Source organism: Acanthaster planci, linkage group LG07 (assembly GCF_054643075.1).
Source record: "Acanthaster planci isolate LZ-2023a linkage group LG07, COTS_SCS, whole genome shotgun sequence".
NCBI lineage: Eukaryota > Metazoa > Echinodermata > Asteroidea > Valvatida > Acanthasteridae > Acanthaster > Acanthaster planci.
In genome coordinates, this window is record NC_141783.1 from 21,253,373 (window position 1) to 21,274,716 (window position 21,344).

Here is a 21,344-nt window from a genome sequence, read left to right on the forward strand (position 1 = left end):
TTTGCGTAACTTATTTTAAAATGGAGAGAGAATTTTCAAAGTTGTTTTACAGCCCGCAGGGTTACTGGCGAGGAGAAAGCGCTGTCGGTCATCTACACGAAAAGACCGGTGCGGACAAATCAGTTATCAGAAACTGGCTAAAAAAGCAAGCCATTTGGCAAATATACTTACCCGTACCACATTACGTACCCAGACCCACAATGTTGCAATCAGAATCGGTCGAACCTAATTACGCGCATCAAATGGACGTACTTTATTTACCCTGGGACCGCGTTAAAAGAAAAACGTTTAAATACGCTTTGACCGTGGTAGACGTGGGTTCCCGGTATAAAGAAGCCGAGCCGTTGACCAGTAAAACCGCCGAACATGTAACCGAAGCGACCAAGAAAATTTACGAGCGATCACCTCTGACCTGGCCCAAATTCGTAATGGTAGACTCGGGAACTGAATTCAAAGGTGACTTCAAACGGTTAATGACAAAACACGGGGTAGAAATTCAAGTGGGTGAACCTGGGGTACACAGATCTCAAGGAATCGTAGAAAGGTTTAACCGCACCTTAGCCGACGCTCACGAAATGATAAACGTGGGCGAGCGAAACGTGGAATGGGTAGAACGTTTGCCTCAAGTTATAAAATCGTTGAACGAGGAAAAAACGCGTTTACCCGGGCGAGCAAGAGGGAGGCACCGTCAGAAAGGCGACGGATCCGATCTGGTCCGTGGACGTCTATCAAATTGAAAAGCGCACCAGTCAATTTAAACGGGTAAATGGCAAGCGGATAAAAACGGGCCCAACTTTGTACTATTCATTAAACGGCCCAAATAGGAGTTTTGTCAAAGAGGAACTTCAGGCAGTACCCGAAGACACCGAATTACCGAATTAGCTTATGTCCTTATGCCCGTAAGCTAACGTATCGATTCCATTTGATAATATGTAGCGCTTTGTATCTAAAGGTGACAGACTAAGTTTCTGTTGAGAGACTGTGAACACCCGATGTTTATCCGATCTAAATAATTGTTGTTTATTGAAATGAGAAACCCTGTCAAATAGGCAGCTTTTATACATCTTGTGGGTTAACCGTTTCTCGGTTACTACTTTGGAAACCCCTTTCGCCTTCTTTAAAGAAAAGTACTCGCTTCGCTCGTTGCTCGCTGCCGCTCAAAAGCGCCCGTCGCCCTTCTGACGGTGCCTCCCTCTTGCTCGTCCGGGTAATATAAATACCTGACGACCGCGTCTGGAGGAAGTTCTCTTTGACGCTCGCTTTGCTCGCTCACAGGTGCTCTCGGTACTTGTTTTACCCCGGTAATATTCGCTTCACTCGTTGCTCGCTTCGCTAATTTTATCGCTTCTGCAGGAACGGCATCGATTAAAGGCGTTTTTTCCTCGTTCAACGATTTTATAACTTGAGGCAAACGTTCTACCCATTCCACGTTTCGCTCGCCCACGTTTATCATTTCTTGAGCGTCGGCTAAGGTGCGGTTAAACCTTTCTACGATTCCTTGAGATCTGTGTACCCCAGGTTCACCCACTTGAATTTCTACCCCGTGTTTTGTCATCCAGTCTTGTTTATTGACTTCTTACTTCTGCCCGTGTCTCTGAAAAGGGTCTCGGCCATAATATTTCCGTTATAACTTTATTAATGGGCAAACTCAACCAAAATAAGTCATTAAATCGCTGGCGACAGAAATTTTTAAAAGCCTTGCTGTATGTCAGGAGTTTGTGCATAACTTTTGTTTTTGTAAGTCTTTTTAGGTCCACCTGTTGACACATTATACTAGGCTTGCAATGTTATTGCTGCAAAAATGGTGGAGATGTGTGTAAATCCTAACTTTCAGCTTCCCTGCAGTAGGCCTACGTATTCTCACTAAAGCACGGCCCACGATGTTGTCTATGATTTTTAAAAACCGACAGAGTTGGTTTAGATATTGTAACCAAACAGCGCCCTGGTTATGTGAAAAGTTCTTTTCGTTACTTGGATCGTGTTTAATTCGAGCAACTAGGTCCGGTTTACTGGAGCACGTCAAGAGCAAAGGTCAACTATTGCAGGCCCACGAGGTTGAGTATAAAAGGAGATGCTTCAACTGGATAGAGAACACATGAATCTGCAGCCTTCGACATGGCATCAAAGCAGGACTCGGTACTTACTCTCTTCTGTGCTGATGAGCATTCACCGGCTATTCCCACCGGTAGCGATGCATCGGTACCGCTTGCTGGGTATGCTTTTCTCCCAAGCAGCGCCACCGTCCCGGAGGTAGACATCTTCCCAAGCGGCATCGGCCACTTACAGAAGGGCCACCAGTTCTCCATCTTCAAGAAGTCCCACGCTGAGGAGGCAGCAACAGTGGTTAACTACCTGCTATCCCTCGACAGTTTCCAGAAGTTCAAGGAGGATTCGGCTCGTCTCAGGCCAATTCTGAATGAAGGCATCTATCTGTATGCTGTGTCGACGGCCGTCCTTCACCGTAAGGACACCGACGGAGCCCTGTTGCCCCCGATATGGGAGGTTAACCCTCGGAGCTACTTCCCAGGAACAATCATCAAGCGAGCGCTCGACCTGGCTCGAAACAGACGCGATAAAGATGACAGCTCGCCTCCTCCCGCCTTCATTACGGGCAACTATCGCGACCCGGAGTTCAAGCTGGCCTGGTGGAGAGAAGATTGTAGCTTTAATTCCCACCACTTCCACTGGCACCAGGTAATTAGGAACAGGTTTTTCTATATGCCCCTGACATCCATTGCACGGGCGCATTAACACTAGAGCCAGGAATGGATGTTCTCGTAATTTTCTCAGATGAAGTTGCGTTACATTGTATTAAACTTGTCTAGTCAATGGCAAGTTTTCTGCAGATGTTTTGTGGTCACGTCGACACGAAAAAATTCAAGTTTCGAAGGACATTGGTCAAGCGACAGTAAGGTTGAAATCCACTTGTCTCTGAGAAGTTATAAAACTGCTCCGAAACACACCAAAATTAAAGTGCAGGTACAGAAATAAATAGACCATTTTTGAGTCTATGCAGGTCGCCCTCCCTTTGTCTGGACGTGCTGTGTTGAAACTATGCAAAAAATAACCATTCCTACCATTTAAACTCTGGAAACTCACTTTTTGCATGTCATGTTTTGGGTGCGGATTTTGGTTCGGCATTTTTGGCGGGGTTGATAGGGACCAATCTGGCACAACTATGGAAGTTTAAAGGTAGTGTATAGGATTTGTAATATATCAATTATCTTGAAATGTGTTGCTGCTAAGTAGTAAATAAGAGTGCCAGACAATCTGTGAAATCTCATCCCCTGGAATGCTGTCATTTTCAAGAAAAGCGAAATTTTATGTTGGAACATACAATTCGTTCAAACACCGCAACCGTTAACGAGCGAAACGAAAATGCATAAAGCATTGAGCTGTTGGAAGAGTCTATATTAACGGGTAATATGCAAACTTCCAACATGCCTTTGGTAAGCCTAAACTCATTATTAACTAACAAAATAGCCTATCTACATAACGGTAACTACTATTATCTATCATCTTGCTATCAGATAATGGTATGGTCCAACGGCCTTCCTTCGGAGGTCGGTATACGTGTCGAAGCTTGGTTTTCTCCAACGAAATCTCCAGTTTCGAGACATTCAGATTTTTTTTTTAGTATTGTAACTCGCATGCCCAAAGTGCAAGGATAGTTTTTGACCGACGTGCGTAAATGTGGGGAGTGAATAATGAGTGTGTGGTCGATAGTGTAAATACACATGTACATTTAGATCGACCTCGCCTGTGTGATACAAGTTACGCGAGCTCTGCTTCGACAGTTAATAATCATCAGCGTTTTTCCTCAAATTTTCTCAGAGCAGTGGTCTCAAAAGATGAAACAAGTTCATGGAATGATGCACAAAGTAAATCAAATACCCAGAAATCGGCCAATTTTGACAAATTGCAGTACATGCAAATCCTGTACATTACCTTTAATTAAATAGCAACAGTTGCCATACAGTGTGTGTTTTTTTGCACGGGCATGCGCAGTATGGTTAAGTTGCGAACGACTGTGCCAGTAGATGACAAGTCGTTGGGTAGAAGTATTTTGTAATTACTGAAGTGAACTTCAGTCGAAATGCATCGGCGCAGCTAAAATCAAGTTACGTAATTGGCTGAGTTTCAATTATATGATGGACTATCATATGCAAGTTAGGGACGAAGCAAGAACTGGTAGAGCAGACGACACTTTTGCAGCACTGTTGGGAAATCAAGGCTAAAAAGAGAAAACACTACGTACTTATGAGTTGCTTCCAAGATGATCTTTTCTTAGTTTCAGTAAGGATTACGAACTCACCTTTTATTCAGGGACTTGTTTATGGAGATCTTTTGAAACATAATAGTAGAGGACAGTTTGGAACGGCCTTAAAAAACTCGAAAATGCTTAGATTTATTGAAGCAGTTTCATGAAACAAACGCCCATTCCCAGGAGAGACGGCGAAATTCGACATGCGTTTGGCACCTATGGTAAAAAGCTCTTTTGGCAGTTTCGTCTGACGGTTTCTTTGAATTTTCAACGAACAGCCTAGGTAAATAAAATTACATGATATCCATGTCTGACGCGCAATAAAGATTCTTGATACTGAAATATGAGAAATCAAAACTTTAGGAGTCATCTCAAATCTCGTCCGAGATAAGTTGAGGATTAATTGTTGAAGAGTGTTGCGGTGGAATGTTGAAGGCTACTGGAAATTTCCCCACAATCTCCCCGAAATAAAGCTGTCAGTATTTGTATACACAGTCTCCATCCCCCCACTCTGCAGTTTTGGTCAGGCAGGTAACTCAAGGACACTTGTGGTTTTGATGACAGACAAGCCACAGGACTGCACTCCTTACACAAAGCTTTTTGAAACTTCTCTAACTGTATCATTTGGAATAATTATACATCAACCCTTTCATAAGAATATAAAGCTGCTTCAGGTTTTTTCTTCTCCTGGAAAGCTATGGTCTTACTTCAGGCACATACAACTTTATTGTATTTATATGGCAATGTTACTGCACAAAAGACATTGACAAGAAGAGATTGGGTACAGGCCCTGTATTTCAATAAATCTTCCTGTAATAACTTTTTTCTTAGCCAAAAAAATCATGGCGTAATATACGGAAAGTTAAACCATATTGTTGCTTTGCATTTTATTATCTCTTGATGTGAAACACTGAAAATCTGTTATTACAATCACGACTGGACAATTCTGGCTAGAGAACCTTTAAAAATATATAGTAAACACTTCCAGTTTTGAATTCCAAAGTGAATGGATATGGAGGTACATGTATAACAAGGGGCAGAGGTAACACAACTTGTACATTTAACGAGCAAATGAAGCAAAATAAGCAGAGGGACTGACAAAGTCTGTAAGTTTTTCCAAACAACCATCTGATTCAGTCTACAACAGGTATTGAACACATGACAAAAAATCATGGTGTGTGGAGTGACCTAAGGTCAGTCTCTGGAAACCGCAAACCACTGAAGATAGTTACCACCTATTACAAGCCCACTGGTAATGTAAACAGTCCTTCATAGTAAGTGACCTACTAATGCAAAATTCCTCCACAACTTCCCCTCAATAAATGAACTGCTACTTGAGGGGAGATTGCGGGAAAGTATTCACTCTCCCCACAATTTTACCGCAATTTGTCCCGGACGAAAATGGCTGGAAGCGCTCTCATGATCGAGGCATAAGCGAATCTAATTATGAATGTCAAGTTAAAAGTTGATCTTGGCTTCCTAGGTACTTTTGAGAACTGGCAGACATTTTGAGGGAAGCAGCCTTTGAGCGTAAGATGGTTCTCTTGAAAAATTACCGTTTATGTAGAAATCGAAATGTGACAAAATAAGTATTCAACAAAATAAATAGTCAGGTTTGAATCTAAATGTTACTAAATCTTTGAGATAGATGTGGTCAAAACCAGACCACGTGTTCTGCTTTTCTGATAGATGTGCTACCTAGCGATAGTGAAAACACTCGAAAGTGTTTGGTCATCCCAAATGCTAAGGAGTTTAAAATCTTCTCTTGCTTGATGGGGTTACGGCTGCAAACCACAATGCAAACCACAATTTCGTTGAGTTGGAATTCAGCACCACGGATCCAACAGTGCACCTAATAAACACGTATATTGAGTAGGGGAAAGTGGTTGAAACTGAAAAACGAATATGGAAGGGGCATACATCGATTCTTAACAATGGTCCTGTTTATTCGTGCAAACCATAGAATTTTGTGCCTCTCGTTTACAATTCAACAATAAAGATCCGGGACTCAGAGGGTGTGGGAAGAGGAAAATTTTACCAGCAGACACAATTGTATTAAAGGTAATAAAAGATGCTGGGAACGTGACCTCAAACTGCACTTTACCGTGTCTCGTTTTGAAAAAGCGGCCTTATTAAGGTTTATAAGCCTTGGCGCCAGACCCGGATCATCACGTCAACTGCTTTCCTGGTAAGGTGCTACAGCTTTTATTCTTTTTTTGGGGGGGAAGTTTTTTTAAGAAAAAGGCCTTTCACATTTGTCACCAAAAGGTGTCAAAACATCGATTGACTTCTCATCCATTGGCGGTGGATGAGTAGTCGTTGGATAGTCTGATCTTCAGTCGAAATTCGTTGGCGTAGCTCTAATTTCACATAAGCTACATAATTGACTGAGTTTCGATCATTAGTGATGATCTATCATAGTTACGCAAGTTAGGGACGAAGCAACAAATTTCTCAGCGTCGGTGCTACACCGCAGCTTCTTCACGTTGTTGTTATGATCCGAAAAACTCCAAACTATTAAGAATAGTAATTATTCTAAAGTTTGAATTTTCTCCGATGCAACAAAGAAATCAAACAAGTTCACACTGAGGAAGAAATTAACAGGATTTAATGATAATGTTACACTTAGCTTGTCAAAAATTTGGATAACAAAGAAAATGCTGATTGGAACTAGTTTACAATGATCAGGATAAAGAATCAAGAAAGACCCTGTGTGAACAAGATGATCTTATGAGCGAGAGCGTGGCGGGCACTGTAGCAAAGAATGCTGGACTCCGACAGTTCAGTCCTTGACAGTGCAAAAATGAGCTGCGACGAAGACGAAAGCTCCGGGTAGCCGGAGCGTTTTCATCCCAAAGGACAGCTTTTTTTCATTGGTACAGGGCATTTGGTGTCACAAATGCGGAAATTTCTTTGGTTCTGTCAGTCAAAGCTAATTGTCAATAGCCTTTTAACAAGTCCATGTTACTGAGAAATGCGGAGTTTCCCGCTCTATCGATGCAATCTTCCAACCTAGGAATAGGGTAGGAATCAGTCTTAGTTACCGCTCTGACCTTTCGATAATCAATGAAGAACCTTAGTGCACTCTCAGGTTTCGGTACCATGACAATGACAGGGAGCTCTGACTAGGGTCTATGATGTCATGCTCCAACATGAACTTAATCTCGCCTCTAACAGGGTTCATTCTACACGGCACCTGTTTTATAAGTCGTGTCTACCTATCAACATCATGAACCGCCATTGATGTGTGGCCAGGTTTTTCAGAACAAACTTGTTTGTACCTTTGAAGTAGACCTGACAAATCTTTCAATTGGTCATTGTTCAAAACGTTTACAATTCAACAATAGAGATCGGGGACTCAGAGGGTGTGGGAAGAGGAATTACCAGCAGACACAATTGTATCAAAGGTAATAAAAGATGCTGGGAACGTGACCTCAAACTGCACTTTACCGTGTCTCGTTTTGAAAAAGCGGCCTTATTAAGGTTTATAAGCCTTGGCGCCAGACCCGGATCTTCACGTCAACTTTCCTGGTACGGTGATTCTGGTTTTATTCTCTTTTGTTGTGGAATTTTTTTTCAGAAAACAAGAAGTTATGTAGGAAAGACATGGAACTTCTTGCATTGTCTTTATGGCATTTTATTCGCCCTAAAAGATCTACCAGATCAGACTCTTTGTCGTGTACATCCCACCATCAGGTGATACCAACACAGCTTTCTTAAAACGTTTTGTAGACTAAAAACGTATTTCCATTCGTACGTTTTGAGTGCGTTGTGTACACGATCCATGCATGCGTTTGACTTTCACAGACACGAAATTCGACACCATTAACCTGCATAACACACGAATGAGTTGTGTTTGGCTGTCAAATCGCCCCAGGAGCAAGTCGAAATAAAGAATTATTTACTAATTCTTAATCATTAAAATTATTTTAAAAGTATTTCCACTCACAACATTATAGTTCTATGAAGGGATTTCAATGCCGTTGATCTTACCTTAACAGTAATCCTCATTTACACGAGATAGAAATGCTGAAAATAATTGACCCCTACAACAAGGGGTTTGCAATAAAAAAGAACGTAGTCACGGAAGGGGGGGGTAGGGTGTTGACATTATGTACTAGCCAGGAAGTTGGTGAGACATTACGAACATACAGTGCGATATCATTGCCTCTGTGTCCTTGCTCTGAGTTTATACCTACTGGGACAAGCTTTTACACTTCAAAAGTCATCATTTTGTGGGTAAGTATTTTCTGGACGGCTTGGAAAGGTTGCTTAATCTGTATGCTTGTTAAAATAGGCCAGAAGTTCAAAAAATGTATAAAACTCTGGCTTACTTATAAACTTAGTCTACTTTGTTCTGCTTGACTCTGCTCTTTTCGATTGACCTTGGATCAAGTCAACTCAGCCCTGCTCTTGAACGAATGTTTTTAAATCCAGTCCTACCCATGGAAAGGCATCGAGGGAAAGACCAAGGACCGACAGGGGGAGCTCTTCTACTACATGCACCAGCAGATGTTAGCCCGCTACGATGCCGAGAGAATAGCTGTAGGTCTCACGAGAGTGGAACCCTTCTGCAACTGGCACCTCCCTATTGCGGTAAAAGGTCTTATTTCTCCCCGGTAAATTAATGTCTCAGGCCAAAAATGTCTCCGGTTTCTGGTCAGGAGCTGGCCCAAAAGTGGTGCGGAAATTTCTGGAAATAATGCACGTGTAACGTGCGATGTCCATCGCGATTACATGCGCACGTACCCTGATCCCGGCCGCTGCCAGCACTAAAATAGTCTGCCCCCACACTTTATACTGTTTATAAGCATTTTCAGCTTGTAAATGTACACAGGACATAAGACCACCTCGTTTGTCTGGTTCCTAGATGTAAATGTATAATACAGAAATCGTCATTTGAAAAAGATTGCCCAACTAAATGTATGGGGAACTAGAGGGACTCCTTTACTGTACATAATCACTCAACCGTACCCCATCAAAACACGTTAGAATTACGCAGTAGCAGGATTCCAGTCGATTAAGCAGGTTTGGCAGCTTTATGATATCGTTTTATACCAAATGAAAACTGTTTTTATCTTGTCAATGCGCAGGTCTGAGGCAACGCGCGCGCTGACCAGAAACCGGAGAATTTTTATGTCTAATCAGGTTACTGCGAAACGTGAAACGGATGAGTCAGGTTTATGTGATACATGAAGACATGAAGCTCTTTTGGTGCTCTGCAGGAAGGCTACAACCCCCAGTTGACAGACTATTATGGGACCTATCAGTTCTCTGCCAGGCCGGCAGGGATGATTCTCGCCGACAATTGGCGCGATCCTTCTGACCCCACGCTGATCATTCAACAGGAGTACCACCGGAACCGCCTCCTAGATGCCATCAATACCGGGAAGTTTGAAAAGGTGGGTGGTGAGGAGGATGTGTACCCGATGTGAACATTGTTTTGAGGTCAGGAAACATAACCTGGATTGAACAAGTGATGATGGTTTCAGGGACACAGCTAATACAATGTCCGTGATTTGTCCGAGAACAAAGGTCTTTTTATATTTCATTACGTATCAGTGAATATTTTAGTGGTTATAGGCAACCTCTCGGCCCAGTTTTGTTAAGCTCATCTGCATTTTGTATGAGTGCAATTTGTAGAAAACATCTCAAATGGTGTTGCAAAACAAGAAAGTGTGTGAGCAATATCACAAAAAGGGACATAAACCCCAAGGTTACGAATAAAGGTTAAGACGAACCCATACGGAAATAACTGACCCACACTTAAAATGCACACAATGAAAGTGAGGGTTAGCAATGTAGAAGATAAATCCAAACGCTATATCGGATTCAGAAGAGCCTGCATATCCACCACTGATTACATGCTTGCACCGGATGAACACTCAAGTTCCGCGGTGTTTTCCGGTTCAATGGCCTGATGTTTTTTTCAGCACTCGGCTTTTGGTCCGTCTCAGGCACGGTCTCCAAAAATTAATCCTCGACTGTTGGCCTAACACATTGGAATATGTAAGCGGCCAATACGGTCGATTCAAAATAGTGCGCCTGTAAGAGTTTGCGACGTGCTGACCAATCACAGTGTGCGAGATCTGTCGACACTATCCAAATGCGCATTGGGTCGACGAATTTCACGCACTGTAATTGGTCAACGCCTTGCAAACTCTAGGAGGCGCGCTTTTGTGAATCGCCCATGCTACGGCAAAATCCCGGTTCATTTTTCTCAACTTTCATTCGGGTTCGCACAGAGTTTTCAATTCTGTTTGTTTTGGGGTTTTTGCCCTATTTTATCATGCGATAACGTTTTTTGTGCATACACAAATTCGGCTTTACCGTTCAGCTGAGTTTGTCAGTCTATTTCCTTTATGGGCAATCAAGACAAGTTTTATCTCGGCTACTTTTTTTCCAATTAGTACTTTCAAACATGGTTTTAATGACTAGAGTCAATGGCTCGACTCGAGTCAAATTTGTCGTCGACCCGACTCGACCCAAGCCCCGATGGGTGAATGGCTCGACTCATCTCGAGTCCTTCCTCGGAAGACCCGACTTGAGTGAAAGTAAAAATGACTCATGTCTCCCAAAAAGCAAACCTCTTTGCCAAAAAAATATATTGGCAACCAATGCCAGTTGATGAAGGGTCACATCATGTGTTTTTATCGTCAACAGTAAGGTGCACTGTAAATACATTTAGAAACCAAGAGGGAAAGGTTAATGTGAACAATTATAGGTTTTCCGGTTAAATTCCCACTTCTTTCATTTAGTATTGCTTAATTAAAAGAAATTAAATTTCGTCAAAGAGGGGTCACTCGCCCCTAATGTGGATTCCAATTTCAAAATATTCAAATATTGAAATAACAATCATTGTCTTAACAGAAGGTTATAAAAACAAACTTGTAGCTGATACAACAAGAAGGGAAAAATCATTCACTTTTGTTCCGAGTAACTTGTTTACAGTTCTTCGTCTGCGTTATTGCTTTGATGAGAATTCATCAGTCTCTCCTTACCAGCAATGTTTGCTTTTTGTAAGGATCGCGGGCCAATAGTTTTTGTGCCAAGTCACACTGACAAAGAGCTTTATCAAGATCCAACGTTTAAATGATTTTTCTTTGTGATGTCAGCTTTCAGTGTGTAGATTGACAAATACAAGGCTAAAAGAAGAAATCACAGGAACGGATTTGAATTCACATATGAGGTGGGAGCTCGCGTATTGACTAAATAGAATGTTGATCAACCTTTTTCCCAGTTATTTGACGACTCTAAGTGAACTCTGTGTCATCCGATGTGAATTTGTATATACTTTTTTGTTTGAAAGAATGCAAATGACTTCTCTGATTTTCAAATGCTCATATGTAGGAACATTCCTTTGAAAACGAATTTCAATCGACCTCGTTTTAAATCGAACGTATTTTAGCTGAAATGGCTGGGAATACCTATATTTTGCTCCTTTGAATCGTAGTTGATGTTCCTGCGGCACAGAGAGACAGAGACGATGTCGAGTGTTGGAAAACGGCCCTAATGTGCACAGTGGTCGTGGCTAAAACTGAAATGACGTCAAAATAACGAACTGGATTACGAAAGTTGTAATAATACAAGCTGAGTACTTGTGTAGGACTTTTAACATCGAGTTTGAATCTGTTCTGTCGAATACTTACGCAGCCCGATGGCAATAAAGTGGCCGTAGACATCGATGGTCTTGGCGCAGCCATAGAGGCAAATGTCAGCACTCCCAATCCACACCTGTACGGATCCGTTGGGATTCACAACCGCGGTCACGACATCCTGGCAGGAATTACTGATCCAGACCTCCGTTACAATCAGGTACGTCATGAGACACGGGGGGGGGGTGATCCGTGCGAGTTGATGCATTTGGGCTACAGACTTGTTCAGGTGTAAGCTTGGGTGATTTTAACACTATTGAATATTTAGCGTGCGCAGATCCCCAGCTTGGTTTACTGTGCTTTCCTGGTGCACACAATGAGAGGTGATCACTTTGGTGTTCAGATTAATGCAGTAGGGATTCAATCACAGTTCAAGATCAATATTGTAACTCGTTAGGATGCATTTCAGACTTATTATTGGCAGTACATGAACCCGATGTTATTCAAATTAGGCACTTAACAAAATACGTGTACTTGAATTGGATGCATCTTACCGGAAGCTAATAAGGCTTTCCGGAACTGTTTTGTTTGTTTCCTGAAGGCTGGGGGAGTCATGGGCGATACTGCTGCCGCCATCCGGGACCCAATGTTCTTCCGCTGGCACAAGTTCGTTGATGACCTGTTCTTTCTGCACAAGATCAAGCTTACACCGTACACTGAGGCTGAACTCAGTTTCGAGAAGGTTAAAATAGACTCTGTGAAGTTGCAGGTAGGTGGAAAAAACATGGTGAGAGATCGATCTAAGTCTGTAAAACGTTCATAGGAATTTCATATTCCTTTTTTTTCGTTTTTTACTTTTCTTTTCCTGTCTTGAGATGGCCTCGACTGCAAGACCGATATATAACATTTTAACTTTTAGGTCAATGTTTCCCCCGACAAGTTTGCATCATCCTACGTGTTCTACTCCTTTTATATTGCAGTCATTGATATTTGTGCGTTTATCCTGTGTTCTGTGACGTCATGCTGTCATTGTCTTTAGTGTATTTTGATTTTTGTGTAACTGAATTGAACTGTACCTTCCTCAAAATGACAGTAAATTAAAATGATAAAACAAAGCGAGCATTCAGAAGCATTTGACAGACATTTGATCCATGATAAAGTATGCCGTGCATTTATGAGCTCTATACAACCCATAAACTATCACAGTTTTATTTCTTCACTCGTAGACTCGACCGGCCGATATTCTGACGACTCGCATGGAGAATGTAGAGGTGGACATCGCGAATGACATGTTCCTACGTCAAGGTGACAAGCCCAATACTGAGGCCAAAGTAAGTCTTTATGATTACCTTGCAATTTTGTAACCGATTTGGTGGATGTATTTCGAAAAGGCAAGGCTCGGAGGTACACGTCGTGCCATTCGGGGTATGGCCAGGTTGACAAGGCCGATGTTTTATTGCTTTTCCCGATTGCAATTGACGTCGGACGCGCTCCCTTTGGCCATGCGCTGTTAGAATACCACGGAAACGTAAAGGGCCACTTCCAAAAGATAATTACTATCTCGCCGCCGCGACTAGAGGATCAATCCGGCTCTTAAATATTGAGGTTTTTATACATGGATTTCATTGTAGAGCAGGAGCAAATTATTACAAGAGAACCCGAGATTCCACAGTTTCATTTTTGGGTGGATGTGTGCACCGAAACTGACGAAAAGGCTGGCTTGTACATGTGGTGGCACCTACGGGGCTATTGGCCTCCGCTGGGAGGGCACAACGGAGTTAATAGTAATGTGGGGAAACGATTTGTTATGATTTTGCCTAAATGTTCACAAATAAGACCAACAGAGGGCGCTCGTCTACTTAATGTTAAAGTTAATTGCCGAAAGGTAGCCAGCTGCATATGCAAATGAATCTAAAAATTAAACTTGTCTTCATGCAGCGGAGGGACCTGTCTGCAAAGGCTTAGATTTTTGGCTTCTAAAGACAAATTAAAAAAAAAGTAGTTTTGGCAAGAGGAGGAAAAAGAAGGTGGTCTGTAATGGCGTCTTGTCAACCCTTGAATAAATAAATAAATTCGCTGCAAACGAAACCTTGTTTTCTGAGCACCCAGCAGCGCAACCCGCTCATACCACAGTAAGTCATGGATCGGCTGGTGAAACCAGAAAGAAAAAAGACGGGAAAAGAGAAAAGTGCTTATATGTGGTTTTCATAACAAAGCTTTAAAAAGGGTCTTTATACTTTTCTTCATCAGGTTACCGTCAAGCAGGTCAACCATGACAAGTTTAACTACAAAATTGTGGTTGAAAGCAAGGGCGGGAAAAATATGAGGGTAGCCGTCCGCATCTTCATGGCTCCATCTTCTGATGCAGAGGGGGCCCAATTTGTGTTGGATACGCAGCGTCGTCTGTTTATCGAAATGGACAAGTTCGTGACTACACGTGAGTAGAACATTGTGGTCGTCTGAGGTCAAAACCAAGTCCAACGTTTTCCATCGTGACTTAAATCAAATAAAAAAAGAATGTTATTAAAAACTGTGTTAATAAACTTTCATTAATTTAAATACCTACCACAGGTTAGCCAATCTTAGACAAATTCGAGGCGACGCTAATTCCTGCAGGGCTATTTCACATAGGCCTACACACAAGTCTTAACTTAAACGCTGCCATGCGTGCAATTTGGCAAGTCTCGGCACTCTATCAGCCGGAGACGAAACGCGTGTACCACTGCGTGCGAACAGGAATGTCCCGCAATCATGACTTTTTATTATGTTCGTAGGAATTGGCCGTAGAGTGTTTTTTTTACATGACCTAACATTATGGGCAGAGGCATTCAGGAAACGTATTATGTTCGTGGAAGCGCTTTTTATTTCTAATCTTTGAATTTCCATAAGCAACTATTCCATTATGCCTGAACGTTGAGATTTCGCACGCATCTGTGTAAATTGAACGCTGACCCTCAACATCACATGAATAAATATCCTTGATAGACTAATTGGAGGAGACGTCATGGCTGTGGTAGTCTACCGCACTCACACTTCGGAAGCTTGACGACCGACGGTCGGCCGACCATCGTTAAAAAAGGAAAACAACATGTCTGTTCTGTTTTCTCGAAAACAACAGCATTCTGGGCAGAAATATTTTTACATATTGATCGAGGCTGTTATTAACTTTCTTTCAAGTGAGATGTTCAAGGATTATTCTGCAGTGCCATTTTTTTAATGGCTTCAAACCCCGGCTCATGATTGCATGACCGACCACTTTAGTGCTTTACTTGCATTATGCACACGTAAAAGGACGACATGTGTGCACGAGCGTGTGGCATGTGCCAACCTCGTCCCCCCCCAAAAAAAACACGTCAGGCAGGGAAAAAAATCCACGATTAATTGCATCTCCCCGGCGCAAATCCATCTCTGAAATAGTTGTTCGCGGTACCCGCTGCTACATCTGATTCGAACCATCCAGCCGACACCGGCAAGCTCGGTGGCCGAGTGGTTAAGACGTCTCCACTAGTAAGCAGGAGGTCGTGGGTTTGAGTCCCACCCGAGTTCCCTTTTGGTTTGTTTTTCACAAGCCTTCAGGGTATACACTGAGTATACAGTGTGTAAATATTCACGTTTGAGCAGGGAAAAAGGAAAAAAAATATCCAAAATTAACTCGTTCTCATTGGTAAGATCTTTCCCCGCCACACTTGTTCTAGTGAAGGAACGCGCACGCAGCCCATAGAGTCGAGGTTGGGCATGTGCGGCTGTTACATGTAACATGGAGCTGGTGAAAAGCTTGTCCCACGACTGGTTTTACAGTTTGGCCGGTGCATGCACTGTGCTGGCGACATGCGCTGGCGAGCACAGTACCAGTAGAGGGCGCTATGCTCACAAGAGACGACCTGTCAGGGTGCATTCCAACAATGGTTGTATTTCTGCGCTCGAGCTCATTAATATTTTGTGATCCCGCGGGGTTTTTACAATAAAACAGGCCATAATCAGGAAGTACCATAGAAATATTTCTATAAATCCCAAATTTGGGACTGATAGTTTCCAGTTCGCGTATTTCTTTCACTAAAAGCCCCAAATTGTGGACCTATTTTGGATAGAGGCGGGCGGCTACATTCAGAAATGAGCGCTTAGTTTTACTGCTATTTTTTATCTTCGTTCAAAGGCGAATAAAATTTTTTTTCAGGTGAAATTTTTCAGGTAAGCCTGCCAGATTCTATAAGACTGGTCTTCTGGCTGGTCGTTTCTTGTGAATAAAGCGCCCTCTAGTGCTATTCGGCGTGCTCGCCAGCGCATGTCGCTTGCACCGTCTACTGGCCAAAACAGCAAAACCAGTCTCGGGGCAAGGCTAGTGAGAAGCACGCTACTGATTCTCCACATACGCAGTGGACAGTCCATTGGCCTTACGAAAGGCAAATGCACAACGTATTTTGGCGAGGTCTCATAGGAGTTCATTTGAACAGTAATACGGGTAAAAACATCCGAGAGCGCATGACAGATACACTGAGTGTACTTGGGCGCGTTTAAGATTTGGCAAGTGGCCTATAATACTTCGTGCAATAAATGTACATCCTTCATACGAGTTTGTAAAAGGCATTTGCCCTACCCAAAGCACAGGGGACGTAGCAAAGCATTGCTGAGCTAAGTAAACTTTGTTGATCCACAGTGAAAATCGGAAGCAACACCATTACACGCAGCTCCACCGATTCCTCCGTGATCAAACCACGTGAGCTAACCATCGCAGAATTGAGGAAGAGAGTCCTCCAGAAGTCGGAAGTCCAGGGTAAGGACTGCTGCCGCCCGGATCGGTACTGCGAATGCGGCTGGCCAGAGCACATGCTGGTACCCAGGGGTACAGCGGAAGGAATGAAGTTCGATCTCTTCGTCATGGTTACCGACTGGGCAAGCGACAGCAGCACTGACGACTTAGATCGGGGTACCAGTTACTGCGGTGTGAAAGACAAGAAGTACCCAGACAAGCGTGCTATGGGTTTCCCGTTTGACCGTAGAATCGACAAGAGCCTCTACAAGAGCGTGTTCGATTTCGCAGGGAGGTTTCCTAATATGAAGTGTGTCCCCATAAACATAAAATGCGTATCTGGCCCGTAATCTAAGAAAAATCCAAACGGAAAATGAGCCAAGTAAGTACAAGAGTACAGTAAGTCTGAGTTCAGTGCAGATGTATCAGTTTGACACATCATGAGAAAAAAGAGTCATTTCAAGTAGTCTTTAAAATAGTGACAATTTCTGGTTGAGCACAAGCTGTTAATTTGCAGAGTTTTAAGCGCAGGTGAAATGTAAATCAAAGTAGAGAAAATTAGGCTTGTATTTTTATAAGTACCGCGAACTATTTCCGTTTATTTAGATCAAGATAGTTGATATTTCTCTCAAGATTTTTCGGGTTTTGTTAGTACTTAAAAGTATCAGCTTTCTCATATCAATACTGTGGTTGCGAATTGTCTAATTTAACCTAGGTACAATAGAAGCAAACGCCACTGCTTTTGTTCTTTAAATGAATGTTTTATTATTAAGATGCAACACATTATTATGAAATAACACATACCAAAGTGTGTCCAGAGCATATAAGATGCACTCTAAAATACCGAAAATGCCAAAAGCCGCTGTTGTAAGTATTGATTTTACTTTTTGCTTCCTTTTTTATAACTGTTCTTAATGTCAATTACTGTAAGGCAAGATAGAAAGCGATCAAGATAAACAAATTCATCGGCGTGAGAATAAATTTGAAATTCAAAAAAGTACAAGAAACGGTTCGAAAATAAACAATTCCTGAAAGTTTAGACTAATGGGTTCATTTGGAGGTCCAATTGCAGAAATAATACTTTTGTAGTTCCAGGTGTTGGGCACTTGAGCACAGTTATACATAAAGTATTTTGTATGTAAAAACAAGCTTAAATGCATTAAAATGTATTAATTCCTCCACATTAAACTCCAATGGTGACGGTGTTTATAGTTTTCGTTTTTAAGGAACATGTTTTGAATGTTTTTGTTTTTGACTTAAAGCATTAACAATGTATTAAATTTCAATTTTATCTTTCATTGACTTTTACTTGTATTTGCGATATTCGTGTGAGACCACTTTATCGTCTTATAACTGTTCTTAATAGTAAGTTAATTGCTTGATAGTTGGGAAGAAGCTGCGTAGAGATATGAACTAATTCGTGAAACATTTTTTTCTGGTATAGATTCAGAATAAGAGAATGCAGACCAACAGTCCTTGAGTTCATTTTAAAGCACAGTAGCACAATTCCATTTAAAAAGCACAATTTAAAGGACCTTTAGTTTTTCTAGGTACGTGTACATTATTTTTTAACAATGCTTGGATTCTATTTAACAGTTATTAATCATATTAATCTTGCCCTGATATACGTGATATCATAGAGGAAGGACACAGAAGGAGTTTGAACTGCCCGGGCTATAACATCTGGCCAATTACCACTTTCTGGCATGCCAGGTATGTCCGTGGCAAGAGCGCAGCGAGAGCTTGCCACTCACCATCTGTGTCACACCCACGAAACCCCCATCGCCACAGCAATTTGACGCTGGTAATCTGCATCCTCAAAACTTTGTGTACTGAGGTATAGGAAATGGAATATTCATACATTTGTTGGTGTTTGGTATGATCTCATAAACATCAAATTTAATACTTGCGCAGTTGCTTGCATTACGCCGTGTGCCCTAAATGCATATGTGCAGTCATTGCCCTAAACGAGCGCTTTCTTCTGAGGTTATTTTAGGAAAAAGCCCTATTGTTTACAATATTTTGTGTTTTGTTTAAATCATTTTTATCATGGCATTTGTACAAAAGCGTATTTTACCAGATTTCATGATTACTCCCTGTGATGAATAAGCCCATTGTAGTAGTCAACATTTTGTTGGCCTGTCTTTTTAATAGCCAGATTCGTGCCAAGTCTTTGAAAACTGAAGTAGTAGATGGAGGAGAATAAAATTACAAACTTTGCATTGATAATGGAACAGTGTATCAAACTTTAAAAAGTTTATTCGGGGTGGCAAAAGTAGGTCTCATAACGGGGAGTTTTCTCTCTCTATTTCCTGGTCAAAGCAATAAGTTGTATATAATTGTAAGCAAAACACTTCAAGCATTGCTAGGATATAACTGGCTCCGCTTGTCCGGCTAAAATGTACGCAGTAATCCGGCATTTTTTTAATGTTTTCTATCATTCGTCTGACTCAGCGGCGACGATGTCTGAACATTTGGAAGTGCCAGAGTTTCAACTCCTTCTGTGTCCTTCCTCCTTGATACTATATAGGGGTGATGTTCATAATAAAGATGTACATCTGTAATGTGTATCAAATTCATGTGGAATCTTACGTCAAATGGCATACTTCTTGTAATTTTTTTCCCTTTCCAGTGAAATTGCAAACAATTTAGTCGTTGGAAAGTCCACAAAATCCCTCAAAATCTGCTGTAGTTATTTTTCTCATCACAAAGAGTGCGGGATGATTCAAGAGCCCATCCTCCCACTTAAAAAAGGGGGGATATATACCCCACCCCGGGATTTACACCAATGCCTGCTTGTACTGTTTTTTTGATACTCAGACTGTGTTTTTTTAAAATCAACGTTATTTAGACTGAAAGAAAAAACATTCTCAATAGTTGAAGGAGGAGCGGATCCAAAATGATTTTCCGAAACAAAATCGAGACAACTTGATTTCTCTAAGGTAGATCAAAAATAAAAGAAAAGAAGACTAAGTTCATTGCAGGAAGAGTATTTGATATTTCATTGTAAAAATGTTTTTTAATTAAAGGAGTTCCATGGGGCGTTTTGTGGAGGCTATAAATTTAGCAGTTTAATATAGTTACACCGAAGCTTAAGCATAAGAAGTCAAGAAAAGCTAGTGTCTCCGCCCTCCAAGATCTGATTTCCCATATCACCCACATTACAATTACATCCTACTATCTAACCATGTTAGACATAAGCACGTAATTATATTTCAGTAAAATTAGTTTTGCTAATAAAATTTGCTTGTAGTAATGTTTGCGATATTCTAACAAAACTACCGTATTATCTCATAGCAGTTAAGTTTAGAGGAAGAAGCATCCATAAATTGATTGATAATTCTAGTATGAGATGGAACAAGGAAATTCTTGGGAACGAAAACGTTTACTGGTAGGTAGAGGTAGATTTAGAATGAAAAGAAGATCAAACTACAATTGCACTATCTGCCCGAGTCTTTGGAGACGGCGAGTTCATGTCTTGACACATTCGAAGGCCTTAAAGCTTTAATATCATCCCCGCATGCACACGACCAGAGAACTGAAACGCAGGGACAGGTGGACACTCGCATTCTAACTTCTGTGTCGATTGGCCTGAGCAGCCGTTTATTGAACTTGACACAGTTCAGGTTGTTCCCGCCCGAGCCTGTTGACGCGGAACAGCAACACATATCAGCAAAAGTACCGGCACTATGGCAATCAGCAATTGTCAGCAATTGTTCCCGCCCGAGCCTGGTGACGCAGAACAGCAACTCACATCAGAAAATACATAGAGCTATCAGCAAAAATGTATGAAAAGCAATTATCATATCAGCATTTGTTTCCGCCCAAAGCACATGGAGCGGTAAATTAATTTTGGAAAGTACCTGCGCGGTACAAAGCCTTCGATATGCAAATTCAAACAGCAATTACATCTGGCAGAATGCAAAATTACCCAACTTTCCTGAACAAATTAACAATGATTTACTCTAGCATGCAATAACTTTGGGCCAACCATCAAACGCTGGGATCGGACAGCAATTTCCAATTTCCCCGACTTGGGCTTACACTGGGTTGCTGGATTAATGGGCAACTAATGAGCATTTTCAACAACCACTTACAGCTATTTATGTCAAAACGACAGAAATTAGTGAGTACGAAATGGCTTTTCTTAATTTGGCCCTTAATAATGTAGTGCCTCCCCCGACAAAGGAAGGGATCAGGCCTTTCCTTTCAGCACATTCCCATAAGTGTCGTAAATAAGGATACAGTAGTAGTAGGAGTGGGACAGTTCTGGAGCACACGCCCCTTTTACCCGGTTTTTGCTCAAAACCCTTGGGTAGTACATCGACCCAAAAAATCGTCGAAACATTTTTGGTGGGAAAAAATGGGAAAATCCTGGAATGACGTGAAACCCCGGTTTTTGCTCAAAACCCTTGGGTAGTACATCGACCCAAAAATCTCGGGGATTTCCACTCACCTTTTGACCCCGGCACCGCTCGCTGGCTAAACAACCCGTGAAAAGCGCCGGGGAATTCCACTCAACTTTTGACCCCGGCACCGCTCGCTCGCTCGCTGTAAACAACTCGTGACAGAAATCCCGCCCGAATAAAAATGGAAAAAAATTTAGAAACCTATATATAAATAGAGATATGAGCAACCAGCAACACCGACCTCTACTAACGAATTTTAATCGATTTAAGAAGGCGTTTTTAGAAGATTTTGTCAAACGGTATAACATCCCATTCCCACGAAAACTTGA

At 41.7% G+C, this 21,344-nt stretch overlaps 1 protein-coding gene across 1 annotated transcript; it reads left to right on the plus strand.

The window, feature by feature from the left end:
- The first annotated feature begins 2,072 nt into the window (after window positions 1–2,072).
- On the plus strand, window positions 2,073–20,041 carry LOC147798697 (hemocyanin AA6 chain-like). The gene is made up of 8 exons (XM_087138627.1): window positions 2,073–2,694; window positions 8,702–8,860; window positions 9,490–9,666; window positions 11,918–12,079; window positions 12,461–12,628; window positions 13,086–13,190; window positions 14,110–14,296; window positions 16,514–20,041. The coding sequence occupies exons 1-8, from the start codon at window positions 2,116–2,118 to the stop codon at window positions 16,954–16,956; spliced, it is 1,980 nt and encodes a 659-aa protein (XP_086994753.1). The 5' UTR covers window positions 2,073–2,115; the 3' UTR covers window positions 16,957–20,041.
- Window positions 20,042–21,344: the final 1,303 nt, after the last annotated feature.